Below are 17141 nucleotides of genomic sequence, written 5' to 3'. Positions count from 1 at the left end.
ATATTTCGGTGCTATGCTTTTTTATTATAAATACTCAGGAATAGTTTGTTTCTCTAATCAATAATGATAAAAATACATCTGTTCTTCTCTCTGTTATACACTCTCTAACTAAGGGATGACAATTTGATCCAAACAATTTTCAAAAAATGTTCTATTAGCGTGCAAATGAACAAATTATTTGATTATAATAATGATTGCTTTAATCAAACCAAGATGAGAGTGAAAGATTAAAAAATTAAATACTTTATTCGAGGTAAATTGTTTTAAACTCCCACAGCAATGACGAGATACAGGGCCTCAGGTTGGTTTAGAGGACAATAGAGGACAATAGAGGTCACACCTGTGTCATGTAGTGTACAGACCTCCACCAGCCTTCAGCCTCCCTCCACCAATAGAGGTTAACCAAGTCCTCAGTGTTAATTATAGATAATTAATATATATTTTGTTTAGATTTTTAATCGCATTTAAAGGGACTGTTTTTGTAGTTTTAACTGAACCTCCATTTAAGGAAGGGATTCCCGAATACAACGGTACCCTTTAACCAATAATCTAATCAATCTTTTCTAGCTTGAAAAGTGTTTAATTCGGTTAATTTCTCTTTGGTTCTGAAGAAAGAAATGCGCAAGTCACATGGAATTCCATTGGAAGGAGCTGTCGTATCTTGAAGCTTTAAGTTAATCCAATCAATGACGTAGAAGATAACGTTTTTTTTTCTAGCTTTAAGGTGTTTAATTCTATTAATTTCCCCATGGTTTATGAAACAAGAAATGCGCAAGTCACAATCATGAGAAGCCACAAATAAAAATTATCAGTTTTAAAAAACAAAACATGGATTCATCAGACAAAGGTTTTTAAGGGTACAGTTGTGAATCGAACACAGAACTCTGTCAATAGATTTAAGGATTAGAAAATTAAAGTTTGAATTGTGCAATTATCTGTTTTGTTTTTTGTTCATTAAGTTTTTAAAAATATAGAAGCGTCGCCTATGTTGTAACTTGGTTTATTGATTACCAATCTCTTTCTTTAGTTTATCGACACTGAGTTTTCTAATCTTTATATTTTTTAAAGTTTAATCCGTGCTCAATCTAATTCAAACAAGATTTGCCGGGTCACAGAGAAAAGTTAAATATTTTGACTGGGAAATGTTTAGAACTAATATGGTACTTATAAATTGCTAATGTTTTTGAGAAGAACTCCTTTAAAGTTAAATCTACTGTTCAGATTTCCAATCTGGCAACATGGAAACCAGTATGAAATGTGTCAAATACTTGCTCTTCGCCTTTAATCTTTTATTCGCGGTAAGAAAACCATATATCAACAAAAAAAAATTAAATGGTTTAAACAATTTTTTTGTTTGGTTTTAGTTGTCTGGTCTTCTTCTTATTATCACAGGAGGTGTCGTACAGGGGGCGTACAGGTGATAGTTTACTCTTTGAATTTTCTTGTACATACGTACATCCTTTTAGAAATATAGTACATATTTTGGTACATAATACTGTATAAATACATCCATCTGAAGGTTGAGAATTTTATCTGGGGTTTTAATATTATTTTAAGGGATTTGGCAACAAATTAATCAAGTTGACTGCTTGCTAAATGTATAAAAATTATAATATAATTTATATGAAGTCTATAACCCCGTGTGACTTGCGAGTAACCCTGCGTTCTGTAGCTGGATGATGTCCCGCATATTTACAAATATATTTTTTAGATAAAAGATCTAAAAGATCTAAAAGTCGTCTTCGTATTTCACATTATATTTATAAGGTTATTTTTCTGTTAGATCAAAATATCTTACTTTGAAATGTCAATGGTCTTCATCATTAGGTGGCAAAGATATAGGGATTAGAAAACTTGAGTTTGTGGCAAAAACTCAATTCTTTTATCAAGATGAATAAAAAATATTCCCACCAAATAATTTTTGTCCTGTTCAAAATGGATGTTCATGATGATAATATTTAGATTTTCTCTTGAACCAAATCTAAAACTTCTTCAAAGAAAAATGGGATATAAAAATTGCCAGAGAGAGCCAAATATCCCTCCACTAAGCTCTGTTTAAAAAAAACATGATGTTTTTAGTCAACGCAAAGTAAAAGTTTGTTCGTCACATAAAATTTCGAAATATTACCTTTACAAATATATTCAGTGAATACCTTGACTTCCTGGGGGACAGCTTCTTCAACACCCCGGTGTTCCTTAGCGTGGTTGGGTGCATCATTTTCTTCGTAGCTTTCTTCGGCTGCTGCGGGGCAATCAAGGTCAATCCAATTAAAAAAAAAAAAAAATTCTTAAATATGGTAACATCAATAAAAAAATGTTTAACAGAAAAAGAACTTTTCCGAAATTTGAATTTTGAAAAATATTGTAAAATATTAATTTTGTAGGAGAATCAATGTATGACCTTAACCTTTGGAATTCTACTGGGCATAATCTTTCTTATGGAAATAGGGGCTGGCATTGCAGCATATCAATTAAAGGGACAGGTAGACAATCTTTCATAATATTAATTAAAGGGACAGGTAAACAATCTTTCATAATATAAATTAAAGCGACAGGTAGACAATCTTTCATGATATCAATTAAAGGGACAGGTAGACAATAGACAATCTTTCATAATATCAATTAAAGGGACAGGTAGACAATCTTTCATGATATCAATTAAAGGGACAGGTAGACAATCTTTCATGATATCAATTAAAGGGACAGGTAGACAATAGGGAACGGTAGACAATCTTTCATAATATCAATTAAAGGGACAGGTAGACAATCTTTCATGATATCAATTAGAGGGACAGGTAGACAATCTTTCATAGTATCAATTAAAGGGACAATCAATAAAAGGGACAGGTAGACAATCTTTCAAAAATTTCAATTAAAGGGTCAGGTAGACAATATTCCATAATATCAATTATAGAGACAGGTAGACAATCTTTCATGATATCAAGTAAAGGGACAGGTAGACAATCTTTCATAATATAAATTAAAGGGACAGGTAGACATTCTTTGATGATATCAATTAAAGGGACAGGTGGACAATCTTTCATGATATCAATTAAAGGGACAGGTAGACAATCTTTCATAATATCAATTAAAGGGACAGATAGACAATCTTTCTAAATATAAATTTAAGAGACAGTACACTAAAAGAAATGTCAAATTTTGTTCTAACAAAATTTGCTGGAGCACCGGAGCCAAATTCAACTTAGTAGCATCCTTTGTCAAATGCTGAATGGTAAATTTCATCTAAAAAAAAGTGAGTGTAGGCAATTTTTCATGATATTAATTAAAGGGATAGGTCGTCTTATATCGTATTCAATGTTATAGATGAACGTACTGATTGAGAAGAATATGGAGAAGGGAATGAAGAACTATAAACAGCCAGGATACGAGGGAGTCACCAAAACCTGGGATATTATTCAAAGAGAGGTGAATACTGAACATGAAGAATATACAGGGTTTGATATAAATAATGAGAATCCTTAAACTGCTCGAGGGTTTTTTACAGTCGTCTTTTAAAGTTCTATCCTTTGTGGGTAACCCTGTAATTAAATAACCAATATTTGACAATATTTTTAGATGCGTTGCTGTGGAGCCCAAGAATTCAGGTAACATCATATTAAATAGTTCACAAAAATCACTGACAGTCCCTTTAATTTTCATCTTTATGTCAACCTAACTAGGGACAGGGGAAACAGTCTCTTTAATTTTCATCTTTATGTCAACCTAACTAGGGACAGGGGAAACAGTCCCTTTAATTTTCATCTTTATTTCAACCTAACTAGGGACTGGGGAAACAGTCCCTTTAATTTTCATCTTTATGTCAACCTAACTAGGGACAGGGGTAACAGTCCCTTTAATTTTCATCTTTATGTCAATCTAACTAGGGACTGACAGTGCTTTTAATTTTCATTTTTATGTGAACCTAACTAGGGACTGGGGAAACACTACGTTCTCTGAGAAGACTAATGTTCCTGATTCCTGCTGTTTATCGGATATTGTCGACTGTGGAAAGTCGGTGCTCACTGAAAATGATTCGAAGGTGAACAAAAGATGGCGAATTTTCTCAATTTTCAAAAAATAAGAAATATGAAATATTCAAAATTATTAAACAAATATTTTTAGATTGCTCAATAAAACTCTTCTTAGCACCTTGGGGATTTATAATCAAATTTGAATTTTTACAAAGAATTTTTTCTGCTTTAAATTATTAGCAGTATTTCCATCGATTTATTTTATTTTGTAATAAAAAAAAACTTGGAATATTTTTTGCAAAAAATGTCTTTTCTGGTTATTACTCGTCTCTACAAGAAAACTTTTTCTGATTGAAACGATTAATGAAACGACTGAAAAGAATTTAAGGTAAAAAACAAGCAATACAATGTTTGATATCATTTGAACTTAGTTTGAATAATTTTAAATCTTTAGATTCTACTTCAGTTATTGATAAAAGAATTGTATTTTCTGAATTAAAATGCTATAATTTCTTAAAATTTGTGCATTTGAGAAACCTAATTAGCCGTAAAACATTTAAGTTTAGTCATTTGATTATGCTTGATAAATTCAGTAAACTTGTTCAAATATTTCAATCAAAATATAAGCATTCTAACTGGCGAACGCTCTGATTACTAAGCTCAAGAATGTAAGGCAAGGAAAGTCAATTGCGGTTGTGTATACTCTGTGTACATATTGAAACCAGTTCTCTCTGGGCGGAATTTGTAAACAATAATAGATGCATCAGTGTTCGTTTAGTATCCGAGGAGGTTAAAAGATTAAATTTTGATAATTTTGATAATTCACATAATAATTTCCTATGACCAGAATATTTCATTGATTTTTTATGTGAATGATGGATCCCATGTCAGGCTTCGACATCCGTCTTGTGTTTACATTAGCGCCCAGAGACAGTGCACTGCAGTACTGAAGATGTGTACAGTTCTGAAATGACTTTCCTTGCCTTACATCCTTGACTAAGCTGATCAATTTATAAGTATTTTTTTCAAGATTTACAAGAAATATGACATTTTGAGTGAAAATATACGTACTGTAATTTTCTTAAATGTCATTATTTTGATTAAAAAATTTAGTTTGCATTACATTTGTAAACTTAAGGACGGGCTTAGAGGTTAAGAAAATTAATAAATACCAATTCGCTATTAAAAATATAATGCGTGCAGAAGTTTTTTTTAAAAGAATAAAAACCTGATTTTCCACCTCGCCTATAATAATGTAACACTTAAAAATCTAACTTGATTATAGAAGTCTAATGATTTCAGGCTGCTATGAAGATCCACCTTGGAGGATGTTTTGAAACCTTCAGTACCCAGATACAGGAGAATGTTGCTGTACTTGGTGGAGTTGGTATCGGGATCGGGTTTATGCAGGTTATAGTGTGTCTTGTTAATCCTTAGGATCAGTTTTTCTTCTATATATTAATTAAGCTTGTCTGTCTGTCTGTTTGTTTGTGTCCAATAAACGTCTAAACGGCTGAACCGATCAGGCCTAAATTTTGTGAAAATGCGCGAAAAAATAATATGAAATACGCAATTTTTTAAAGTTTATACTCTTCAAAGAGAAAAAATTTAAGTAGAAATGGATTCGTTAAAAGTTGAGAAATGCTTTAATATGCCCTTTTAATTAAATTTTTTCTTTTTTGTCATTCTCTTGAGACGTAGAGTGTGCAAAATCTAGTATATCGTATAGTCAGCATTAATATTCCGAACATGGAAAGTTTATATACCTGGATGTGAAAATACTGTAACTTAAACATACTCTCAAGATTTAAACCCGTTCATGCAAAGTCTATAATTCTGCATACTCTTTGAATTTATTAACCCCATATATTTCAGTTTTTGGGGATGGTGTCTGCCTTCTTGCTTGCCCGAGCCCTCAAGAAAGAATACGAAACTGTTTAAACACATTTAAAACCATTTTAACAACATGCTTTCTTTAACAATTCCTTCTTGGATACTTTTGCTTGACTGTAACAATTTTTAATCACCAATTTAATTCAATATATTCAGATTTTTTATGTATTGTTTTTTATTGCACATTTGATGGATTGATCACACAAACCTCTTCTTACGTTTTGTATTTCTGCATCGCAATTTTAAAACAATTTGTTTATACTTGCACCATTTTATGCATAAACTTAATGAAATATATTACTCTTTTCTTTCTTTTTCATATGTTTGTTGATTTTTTTGTTATAAATGGATAGAAATAAACTGACTTACTTTGTAAAGGGATAAGAAGTTGTACAAACAGAAAACAAAAATACTCTCAATTTGTATTCAATCTCTATAGAAAGAGAGAAAGAAATCCTAGGGGCAACTGAATTCTTTTTTTTTGCAAGACAGTTCCTTTGCAAGACAGTTCCTTTGCAAGACAGTTCCTTTGTAAGACAGTTCCTTTGCAAGACAGTTCCTTTGCAAGACAGTTCATTTGCAAGACAGTTCCCTTGCAAGACAGTTCCTTTGCAAGACAGTTCCTTTGCAAAACACTTCCTTTGCAAGACAGTTCCTTTGCAAAACATCCATCTAAATCTTAAGTTGTTAGTGTAAATCATTTTTCTCTTTTTTAAAACTATTTTGAAGTGACTGTAATGGCCACAGCATCTTACAAAGTTTTTTTTATAAGAATTGGTTCCTGAATGAATCCACTTTTTATAAATAATACAAAGTTCAAAATGCAATTAATAGATTCGAGAAATGCTGCCTGTCTGTATGAAATTTATTTCAGCGCAAAAAAATCACATGAGCTGAAAATTTCCTGTGAACCTCAGAAAGGTATTTGTAAGGTAAAAATTCGTTTGGGTTCCTAAAGTCATCATGATAAGCTCAAAATTATAGATTATGAGCTAAAAAAAAATTGGAAATATTGAATTTGAAGCGATTAAATATTTCATATGGTTATTTTGTGATATATACAACATATTTATGTTGCCTATAAATCCCACAAAACGGATTAGTGTTTTCTTACAGGATTAACAGTTCAAAAGTTTCTACCTATAAATGTTTAACCCCACCAAGAAACTAGTTTTATCAAAATAATATCAAAAAATGTAAACAAAGGTCAACTGAAAGTTGTTCTTTTACCTGAAACCAGTTCCTGCTAACAGTTATGAAATGTGTGAAATTACTATCCCCCCTCCTTACATCTATATACACCCTGGGATTTCTTAGGTATCTATTTGTATTACAGGGTTGGCCGGGTCTTCTCACATATTTCTAGATTTTAAGATTGGATCTAAAGGTTGGCACCAGGACACTAGGAACACACAAAAGAATAGAAATTGCCGCCATACTGTTCCATTCTTCTATACCCGTCTAATTTCAGGGGAACCCCCCCCCCCACACCACGCTCATAAAACTGTTTAAGTGTTTCAATTAAAAGTTGAAGCCTTTGACAGAAATGAATGAGTTCACAAAGCGTAAGAAAAAGTGTATTTACAACCTAAAAAAAGAAGATAATATTCCATACTACAATTATTGGAATCAAACTGGAGCTTTTGACGGATCGTCCGCCTTTCTTCCGCCGCATATAGCAGATCAACCTTCCGCCTTTGATTCTTCGTCGATACTACTGCCTCATTCGGCTTTAGTCTAGGAAAATCCTATTCATGTCACCTCTGGGAGCCGGATCATTGGCCTGGGTTTAAACTAGAACATGAGGTCAACGTTGGCTTGGGTTTTCCAAAAGGATTCACCGACAAAGGGTCAAACGACCCAGGGTCAAACGACAAAGGGTCAAACGACACAGGGTCAAACGACACAGGGTCAAACGACACAGGGTCAAACGACAAAGGGTCAAACGACAAAGGGTCAAAAGTGTGACAAAGGGTCAAACGACAAAAGGTCAAAATGATAAAAATATTTTTTGATTTGAATCATAGGAAACTCGCAATTTTAATCACAAAAATCCACCAAACTTTTTTGAAGATTTAAAACTTTAGTCTGATTCTGGCTTCCATAATGGTCGGGTTGGCAATATAATTGACCATGTTGCCGCAGCGCTCGGCCCCCTAGCCTGTCCTAGCCGCAGCGCTTGGCCCAGAAATTTTCTTAACTAACCTAACCCGTGGCCGCAGCGCTCGGACCCCAGGCCTGTCCTAGCCGCAGCGCTCGGCCCAGAAAGTGTCTTAACCTAACCTAACCCTAAATAATAATAAATAAATGGATATAATTGACCATGTGGCCAAAGCGCCCCCCTGTATACGCCCTTGGTACAATTGCAATTACAATTTCATTTCATTGGACTATTTTAAATCCTAGCCTGATTTGACAGCACAATTGTTATTTGTACTTTTTACATTACACATATTACCATAGAGAATAGAATATATAGAGAGGAATTTACTGGAAAAAAGTGTAAAACGGCCATTTTGTTGTACTGTTTCCATACTGCAGGTGTACTTCACATATTTATGCTATATAACCTGTTGGGCCCTTTGAATATCATTTTATAGAAAATCTAAAATTATTTGACCAATTATCATTTCATATAGACTCTATGCCTTTCACTTTACAAACGAAGATTTTCCGTTATAACTATAAATCAAATGATGTTTTTATTCACCTAATTCATTATAAAGTTTATTTAACAGTTTAAAAAATTCGAAATTGAAATGAATAGTCTAGGGAACATACTGTAATAATGTACTCTAATGCATATAATTTGTAAACATTTACATTATTTGTACACTTTGAACTCCCTTTCAGGCTTAAAGGGACTGAAAAAATTCATACCGAGAGATTCTTTTAATTCCTCTCTATATATTCTATTCTCTATGCATATTACAAAGCTTTAATTAAGGAATCATACACATAAAGCTATACATCAATTTTATTTACTCTTTTCAAACAATATCATGGTTATTCATGTGATGCCTGTACTCCGTGAATATACTATAGTACCTTATACTTCAAACATAATTGTGGGGAAATTTTTGAAATTTCTTCAATTACTTAAAGGGTTTTAAAATGCTGTTGGAAATTTCATCTTAAAAATCCTTTGTTTACACTTTTAAAACTAGGTTTAAACTTGTACTCTATGTACAACTTTATCTGTACGCAATCTGAACAGTACATTAATATTCCTATCTTGTAGCAGTACAGTTGTTGTTCTTGTAGTGTGAGCAGTAACTATACTATATTTTATCTTCAATTATAATAATGGAATCAATCAAAAATGACTTTATGAGGAGTCCAGTTGGCAAAGGTAAGTTTTTTTCATAGTGTGGATGATAAAATATTGTAATTTTCTTGCTTGTCTAAACTTCTGTAACTGCAGTCGAAAGAAATCACAAAGAGTGGAAATGAAAAAAGAAAAATCGTCGATAGATCGCTCAAATTCTATAATACTAGGCTTTTAGGGTGCTTCGCGCCCATCTTATATTTCAACTTTTAATTGTGGCTTTATCTCTGAACATCTTCTCTTTGTACAGTATAAAACAAAAACAAAAAAAGATTTTGGATTTCATAATATTTTTTTGCGCATTTTCAAAATTTTTCAAAAATAAAAAACTTTTAAACGCAAATTTTTAAAATTTTGATCATTTATAAACCTTCCCTGGGGTCACGTGAGGTCCCACAAAAAATTTGGGCCCGATCGGTTCAGCCCTTTTGACGTTTATTGGATACAAACAAACAGACACCCAGACAAACAGACAGACAAGCCAAATGTATATATAGAAGCCTCTTTGCAACCTGAAGTTGTAAACCTTAGATATTCTAAACCTATTTGACCCTGCATAAGTCAAAGTTTGAAATAAATAAGGTCTACAATCCATATTATTAAGTTGCAACAATACAAAGATAGGATTAGATATTTAGGAGATCATCAGAGATTAAACTTGTATGTAAGATAATTAAAATCCCCGTGTGAGATTTCGAATGAAGATTTAATTAATCTGCAGATTGACAAAAGATCGATATCTAGCATTGATCTTGATTACTACTTATGTTTCAAAAATTAATTGAAAAAATGTTCTTTTTTTGCAGGCTAATATCTATATTTCAGGACTTGAAAAGCTAAGAAAGATGGATCCGATATCTCCGTTCAGATCTCCAATAAGAAAGGTAAATTTTGTAACATTTTTGCACATTCTTTAAGTTATTTCCAAACGTTTTTATCTTTTCAAATCAAAATTCTATTTTTATTCAATATCTTCTAATTTATTTTCTAAGTATTGTGTAATTCCATCTTTAATTGGGTACACACCCTTTAAATCCTCTCTATATTGCCAAATTCTTTACCATTTCCCATTTGGAGTCATCATATCTATATCATTAATCGGATCTAATTACTTAAACTGCATATATTCTGAAGTCACTTTTATGAGAACAGCAATTGGAAATTATTTATTTTGAGAAATTCCCATCATTTTTGATTTGTTATAGACAACGGTTTTAAGTTTAAGTTTACAGTCCCTTATTGACACAGACTTCAAATCTCTTATTCCAACTCTTTTTCTTTGATTCGCACTGTATCAATGTCAATGTGTTGTATCTTGAGTTCTTCTGTTTTCACTGTTTTTACTGTTTTTAGTCTGATTTTGAGGCCTTGAGCCCTGGGAATATTAAACAGTGGGGGCAGAGCTTATCCTTCACAAACAAGGTAGAACAATAGAAATATTTTTATTAAATTATTCGACAAATTTCGAAACTCTGCATATACATTCATAAGAAATCCTATCTTTATGATCTACTAATTACAATCTGATCCATCGAAAATATTAATAGAGCTTTGCTTGGATGAACAGGTATTCGGGATTCGCCTAGTCCTCTTATTTGCTGCCATATTGCATAGACGTCTTTCCACAGAAATCCTTTATAAACCTTTTAATTTCAAGGAGACCTAAATATTCCTATTAACAATAACAAAATTCTCAAGTTTTTAAGTAATTGACTTTAAAGTATGGACTTAAGTATGGACTAAAAGTGAAAGTAATTGCGATACTTTCGGAAGTATATTAATAAAATGCATAAATACAGATTAATCAATGAAATCATATTCATATTCATAAAATCATGAATTCTAAACATGTATCTTAGCTGGGCTATGAAAACACATCCTTTTTTTCTATAAACTTTAATCCTTTACACTGTAAAGCCATCCATGATCCAACCTTTAAAACTAATATGTCTTGAAAACCTAGTTAAAACCAACTTTAAGCTAGGCCTTTGCGCCATTTCGTTTTAAAACCATAAAATTGTCAATAATGCCAAAATGTTAGAGTTGGTAAAGATAACGTTTTTTATTTAGCGGAATCCCGGCGAGGAAATGTCGTCTTTATCCCTGAAGTTACGAGTTGAACCCCAGTTGAAGATTCGAATTATGGAGGAGACAGTTTCACCTTGTCCTACCGAGAAAAAAGGGACATTTAAATAACTAAGATTAAAAACTTGCTCTAATGAACTCTACGTTAATTTTGTATCCCCACATTCAAATTTTTGAAATATCCATATCGCGTCAGTGGTATTTTCTTTTTGCCCTTTTCAAATAAAATGATTAAATTTTAGAATTTTTTAAAGAAAAATTAATTTAAGTTTAAAAATGTCTGTTCAGGGCAGCAACAAACCAAACCACTGAGAAACATTTTAACTGAATCTTTAAGAGTTAAACGAACAAAACGTAAGCTCAATGTTTTGAACGAGGTAAGACATTTTTCATTTAAAGGGACTGTAGGCTTATTATCAAGTGTTATACACAAAGAGAATAGAATATATATTAGAGGGGAATTTACTTAAAATAATATTAAAAGTAAACCAAATCATGAAATAGGCTGGTTTCATAATTGACCAATGATCATTTCACATAGACTCTATGCCTTTCACTTTACAAACGATGATTTTCCGTTATAACTATAAATCAAATGATGTTTTTTATTCACCTAATTCATTATAAAGTTTATTTAACAGCTTTAAAAAATTCTAAATTGAAATGAATAGTCTCGGGAACATACTGTATTAATGTACTCTACTGCATATAATTTGTGAACATTTATATGATTTATACACTTTGAACTCCCTTTCAGGCTGAAAGGGACTGAAAAAATTCCTCTCTAATATATATTCTATTCTCTATGGTTAAACATTCCATTTATATATAGTGGCACGCCCGATTCTCAATGGTACAAGCATGAATAAGATATCCATAATTTATTTTTCTTTAAAAATTGGTTTTCTATAGAAGTGACTTGCGTATTTCTGCTACAGAAATAATGGAGAAAATTATCTGAATTTACCCCACTAAAGCTAGAAAAACGAAGATATTTTTCTCATTATTTATCATGGTGTCAAGGGTACCTTGGTGAATCGGGCATATCCCTCTTCAAAAATGCCAATTTTTAGGATCGTGTTTATGAGCCGATTGATTTGAGTGTGGATCTCTGTGATAAGTTGGATGAGCGTGTAACTAAAATCCCCAAATGTGATATTTTCTCTGGCGGCCATTTTGAAAATCCCACGGGCGCAGCTGATGTCATGCTGAAACTTCACAATCTGGGAACAGAAGAGGATTCTTCTAAAATATTAATGAAAAATTCTGAATTATCCGCTTCTTTTATGCCCAAAGGTGCGGACGAACTTAAGATAAAAAGTTGTTGAAAAATTATTCCAATGTTTTAAAAATGCACAATGCATTTAAAATTCCTGTTTAGATTACTAAGTAATCACTAATGAAAAATGTATAAAAATGTTATCCCTCATTAGTAAAATGCATATATAATTATATATGGAATGATTTATTCTGTATTATTCTATTTTTTAAATTTTACTTTAAAGGGATTAATTATTACCAGAAGTCTAGAACATGATAAGTAACAACTTTTAAGTTATTTAATTTTATCCAGAAACAAATTGAGTCTACTTATTTTTTATTTATACTTAACTACTATAAATTTTAAATGGTAGAAAAGTTGTTTATCAAAGAGAGGTTCATAAAAATGTTGGCTTAAAATCCCTTTTTAGCTGTTTTATGTTGCTTAGTTTTATATATTTTATAATGTAAATACTGACTTGTACAGTAAAATAAATGTTGAGTAATAATAGTTTTATTTTTCCTTCTTTTATCCTAAGCTACAGGTTTAAGCTGGTCATTATATTAAAATGCAATTCATTCTGTAACAATCTAGGTCCCGATCAATCTCCCTATACTTGACTCTAACTCTAATGATCAGTCTCAAAGACACTATCTCTAGCCAAAACCCTGGCTCTATACGTCTGTCTAAAACGACGATTGATACTATACTAATTTATAGATACAGGTAAATATGAATTGACCGGCCTGGCCGGTTAGGGTCAAATAGAACACAGAGAATAGATAAGCAAAACATAGATAATAAAGATAGTAAACTAGATAAGCAAAACATAGATAATAAAGATAGTAAACTAGATAAGCAAAACATAGATAATAAAGATAGTAAACTAGATAAGCAAAACATAGATAATAAAGATAGTAAACTAGATAAGCAAAACATATATGATAAGGATGGTAAACTAAGCTTCATCCATTGAATTTATTACAACTCTACTTGGCTTCATTGTTATGTTCAGTAGAGAGAATACAAAAAAGTTAAGTCTGTCATTGTTTTTATGATTTGTATGCTGATTTTTAAGATACAGGGTGTTTCAATAAAAATGGGAATTGGGAGACAACTTGAAGATCGTTACCAATAGCTGTTAATGACGAAGAGTATCAAAAAAAGACTTAAACGTCTTATGGGCTTTTGAATATGTGAGAATGTGGTCTAGCTGCCTTCATAATGGGTTTCCAACGCAAGTGGATTTTACGTGCGCGCAACTGCGAGCCCTATAAATTCCTCGCAATTCCGCGCAATTCGAGAACAGTTGCGCGCAATGCCGTACAGTTGCGTGCAATTCTGCACAATTGCGCAGACAGAATTGAGATTGGAAACCATTATACATTGCACCTTCAAAATTGACGGAGACAAAATAATACATTTGAAAGATTTCGTTGTTATTTAATAAATAAGAATATGGAAAGATTTCTTCATTTCTCCGTTAATTTTGAAGGTACAAAGAAGTAATGGTACACCACATTTTAAAATTCCCAATGCAGCAGATTTTCGTTTTTAACCATTTAACTATAATACTTTAAAATTAAACGCGGAAAAAAGACGAAATAGAAGTCGCCATGCTTAATTTCCATTATTTAGTATTTATTTATGGGGACACCCTGTATATAATCTGAAATTAGAGATATAGATCTGAAATCATGTAAGGAATAAATACCGATGAATCTTGGTCTAAAACCTAATCGCAATTTTATCCTAGAGATATTTTCATGTATAAATGCTGATGGTTTAAAACATAATAACAGCATCATTTGCATATTGATTGTTTTAAGAAAAGCTTAAGTTTTTTATCTCAATTTTGCAAGATCATAAATTTTGATTGGGAAATTCGGGAGAACTATGATATGTTCTTAGCTTGGTTTTGAGATTCTAAGTTGAGTCCACTTCGTCCACTTTAATATGGAAAAATAGTTAAAATCGTAATTTACGACCAAGTGCGGGTAAACGGCGGGAGAAACTGTGAGTAACCTCGGTAACACAGGGTATTTCAGCTTATAGTGTTACAAATAAAGATAGACTGGCTATAGTAAGAAATTGATTGACAAACTCAAAGTAGAAAGTTTTTCTTTTTTGTATAGTTTGTAATCCTGGTTTAATTGAAACTAGTATATAGAGTATAAAACACATGTACAGAAAACAATTGATAGGTATTCTTTAGAAAAGGTAAGGCTGCAGTTTCTCACGATGACGTAGCAGGGAGGGGGGAAAAAGGGGGAACATTATCTGAGAAAAAACATAAGATAAAGTAAAAAATCAAAAGAAGGAAACAAAAGTAAAAAGAAATCTATTTTTTACACCCCTGATCACATTCAGAAAGGGGGCTAACCGCACCCCCCTGAAAAAGTGAAAATTTTTCTGTTTTTAAACCCCCCCCCCCCCCTCTGGACAGCTCTGTAAAAATTGTTTAGAGGTGATCTTTAATAAATATATATTAAACTAAGAAAAATCCAAAATATTTTCTTTATTCTAGCCATTTTTTCGCGTGCTGTTAAAGGAAACTTGATTTTTTAAAGCCATTTTTTAATCTGAGAGTTAAAATTTTCGCTAAATCCTCATTTTTACCTTAGAATAATGCTTTATATCATTTTGGAAATAAATATGATCTACTGATCTTAACGGAAAATTAATTAAAAATTGCATTGTTTAACAATTCGTCAATTAATTGGCAAATTTAGTTAAACATTTTTTGATTTTTCTGCTACGCACTTATACACGTCAAGACCAACACCTATAGCAACTGAAAAAAATATTATTTTCATTTTTTCTGTTTTCTGTTTTCTGTATGGTGTATTGTTTCACCTAAAAATACCAAAGTCTCTATATAGGTATACATATTAACAGATATTTTTACGTATAAATACGTATGCTCAACTTTTGGGTAAAGAGCTTGCGTATATTTACGTATTTTTACGTATTTATCATACCAAGCAATTTTTTTAAATGCTTTGGTTTTCCAGAACGTATTTATACGTATACTTTTTACCAAGTAATTTTTCTAAATTTTTAGGTTTTTATTTTAAGTATTTTACGTATTTTTTAGGTTTTTCTTTACTTAAAAAAGTGTATTTTTTTTTCGAGTTTAAATTAGTTTGATGCAAAGCTAAAAATACGTATATTTTTGTAAATTTCATACCAATAAATTTTTCATTAAATAAGTTTTTAGGTTTTTATTTTACGTATTTTTAAGTATTTTAAAGTTTTTTCTTAACTTAAAAAATCGTATTTTTTTTAGAGTTTAAAAGTTTGATGCAAACCTAAAAATACGTATAATTTCGTAAATTTCATACCAAAATTTTTAGGTTTTTATTTTACGTATTTTTACATTTTTTTAGGGTTTTTCTTTGCTTAAAAAGTTGTATTTTTTTAGAGTTTAAAAGTTTGATGCAAACCTAAAAATACATATATTTTCGTAAATTTCAAACCAAGTAATATCTCAAAGAATTTAGGTTTTTATTTTACGTATTTTTACGTATTTTTTAGGAATTTTCTTTACTTAAAAAGGTTAATTTTGTTAGAGTTTGAAAGTTTGATGCAAACCTAAAAATGCGTATATTTTCGTGAATTTCATACCAAGAAATGTTTCAAAGTTTTCAGGTTTTTATTTTACGTATTTTTACGTATTTTTTAAAAAGTTTTTTTTTAAGAGTTTCAAAGTTTGATGCAAACCTAAAAATACGTATATTTTTGTAAATGTCATGCCAAGAAATGTTTCAAAGTTTTTAGGTTTTCATTTTACGTATTTTTACGTATTTTTTAGGGGTTTCCTTTACTTAAAAAGGTGTATTTTTTTCGAGTTTAAAAGTTTGATGCAAATCTAAAAATACGTATATTTTCGTAAATTTCATTCCAATAAAGTTTTCAAAGTTTTTAGGTTTTTATTTACGTATTTTTTAGGTTTTTTCTTTACTTGTCAATATATTCACGAAACCTCAACTGCACAAATTTTTACATACGCATTTTTACGTTTGTGAAATACGTATTTTAACCAAAGAAATGGTTACGAAAATACGTATGTCATCGTATGGAAAATTCATATTTTTACGTATTTTTACGTATTCCTTAACCTAAAAATACGTATATATACGTATGTCATACTTATTTTTAAGTTTTCGGGTTAGTAGGGATGATTCGAAACATATTTTTTTCAAATGCTTATGGGTTGGCCATTTCTGAAGATATAAGAATAAATTATCACATTTTAGAAACATTACACCATAAAGAAACCAGAAAAAGTGAAAATAACAAATTTATAAGTTGCTAAGGTGGTGGCTTTAAGGTGTAAGTTAGGGTTTGTAGCGAACGAAACGTTTCGCGAAAAAATGCGAAAGTTTTCGTTCGTATTTTGCCAACTTTTTCGCGAAATTTCACATTTTTTCGCAAAATTGAATGAAGCCAAAAATGCGAAAACGAAGCGAAATTTTGAAGAAAAAAATCATTTTCAACATCTAGGTGTTGAAGCTGGATTTTGTCTCTTTTGATGAATATACGCAAATATTTTGCATTTTTTAAATTCCGAAATTTTTCACGCATTTTTTGACATTTTTCC

At 31.2% G+C, this 17141-nt stretch overlaps 2 protein-coding genes across 2 annotated transcripts; both read left to right on the top strand.

Moving 5' to 3' along the window:
- Positions 1-294: 294 nt before the first annotated feature.
- LOC111702013 (CD63 antigen) lies at positions 295-6028 on the top strand. The gene is made up of 10 exons (XM_023473535.1): positions 295-397; positions 1222-1298; positions 1365-1417; positions 2147-2258; positions 2385-2483; positions 3325-3426; positions 3577-3605; positions 3931-4039; positions 5274-5381; positions 5847-6028. Exons 2-10 carry the CDS (start codon positions 1239-1241, stop codon positions 5910-5912), a joined length of 738 nt encoding a protein of 245 aa, XP_023329303.1. The 5' UTR covers positions 295-397; positions 1222-1238; the 3' UTR covers positions 5913-6028.
- A 3051-nt stretch (positions 6029-9079) lies between these two features.
- On the top strand, positions 9080-13048 carry LOC111702003 (uncharacterized). The gene is made up of 6 exons (XM_023473524.1): positions 9080-9216; positions 10018-10076; positions 10546-10614; positions 11263-11374; positions 11566-11654; positions 12351-13048. Exons 1-6 carry the CDS (start codon positions 9171-9173, stop codon positions 12603-12605), a joined length of 630 nt encoding a protein of 209 aa, XP_023329292.1. The 5' UTR covers positions 9080-9170; the 3' UTR covers positions 12606-13048.
- The last annotated feature ends 4093 nt before the right edge of the window (positions 13049-17141 follow it).

Source organism: Eurytemora carolleeae, unplaced genomic scaffold (genome assembly GCF_000591075.1).
Source record: "Eurytemora carolleeae unplaced genomic scaffold, Eaff_2.0 scaffold23, whole genome shotgun sequence".
NCBI lineage: Eukaryota > Metazoa > Arthropoda > Copepoda > Calanoida > Temoridae > Eurytemora > Eurytemora carolleeae.
This window is presented reverse-complemented; position numbering and strand designations above follow the sequence as displayed.

Coding starts and splice junctions, on each gene's coding strand:
- LOC111702013 (XM_023473535.1), top strand. CDS start 1,239: ATGGAAACCAGTATGAAATGTGTCAAATACTTGCTCTTCGCCTTTAAT. Junction 1,299..1,364: donor CCTTTAATCTTTTATTCGCG/GTAAGAAAACCA, acceptor GTTTGGTTTTAG/TTGTCTGGTCTTCTTCTTAT. Junction 3,606..3,930: donor TGTGGAGCCCAAGAATTCAG/GTAACATCATAT, acceptor GAACCTAACTAG/GGACTGGGGAAACACTACGT.
- LOC111702003 (XM_023473524.1), top strand. CDS start 9,171: ATGGAATCAATCAAAAATGACTTTATGAGGAGTCCAGTTGGCAAAG. Junction 10,077..10,545: donor TCAGATCTCCAATAAGAAAG/GTAAATTTTGTA, acceptor TACTGTTTTTAG/TCTGATTTTGAGGCCTTGAG. Junction 11,655..12,350: donor AGCTCAATGTTTTGAACGAG/GTAAGACATTTT, acceptor GCCAATTTTTAG/GATCGTGTTTATGAGCCGAT.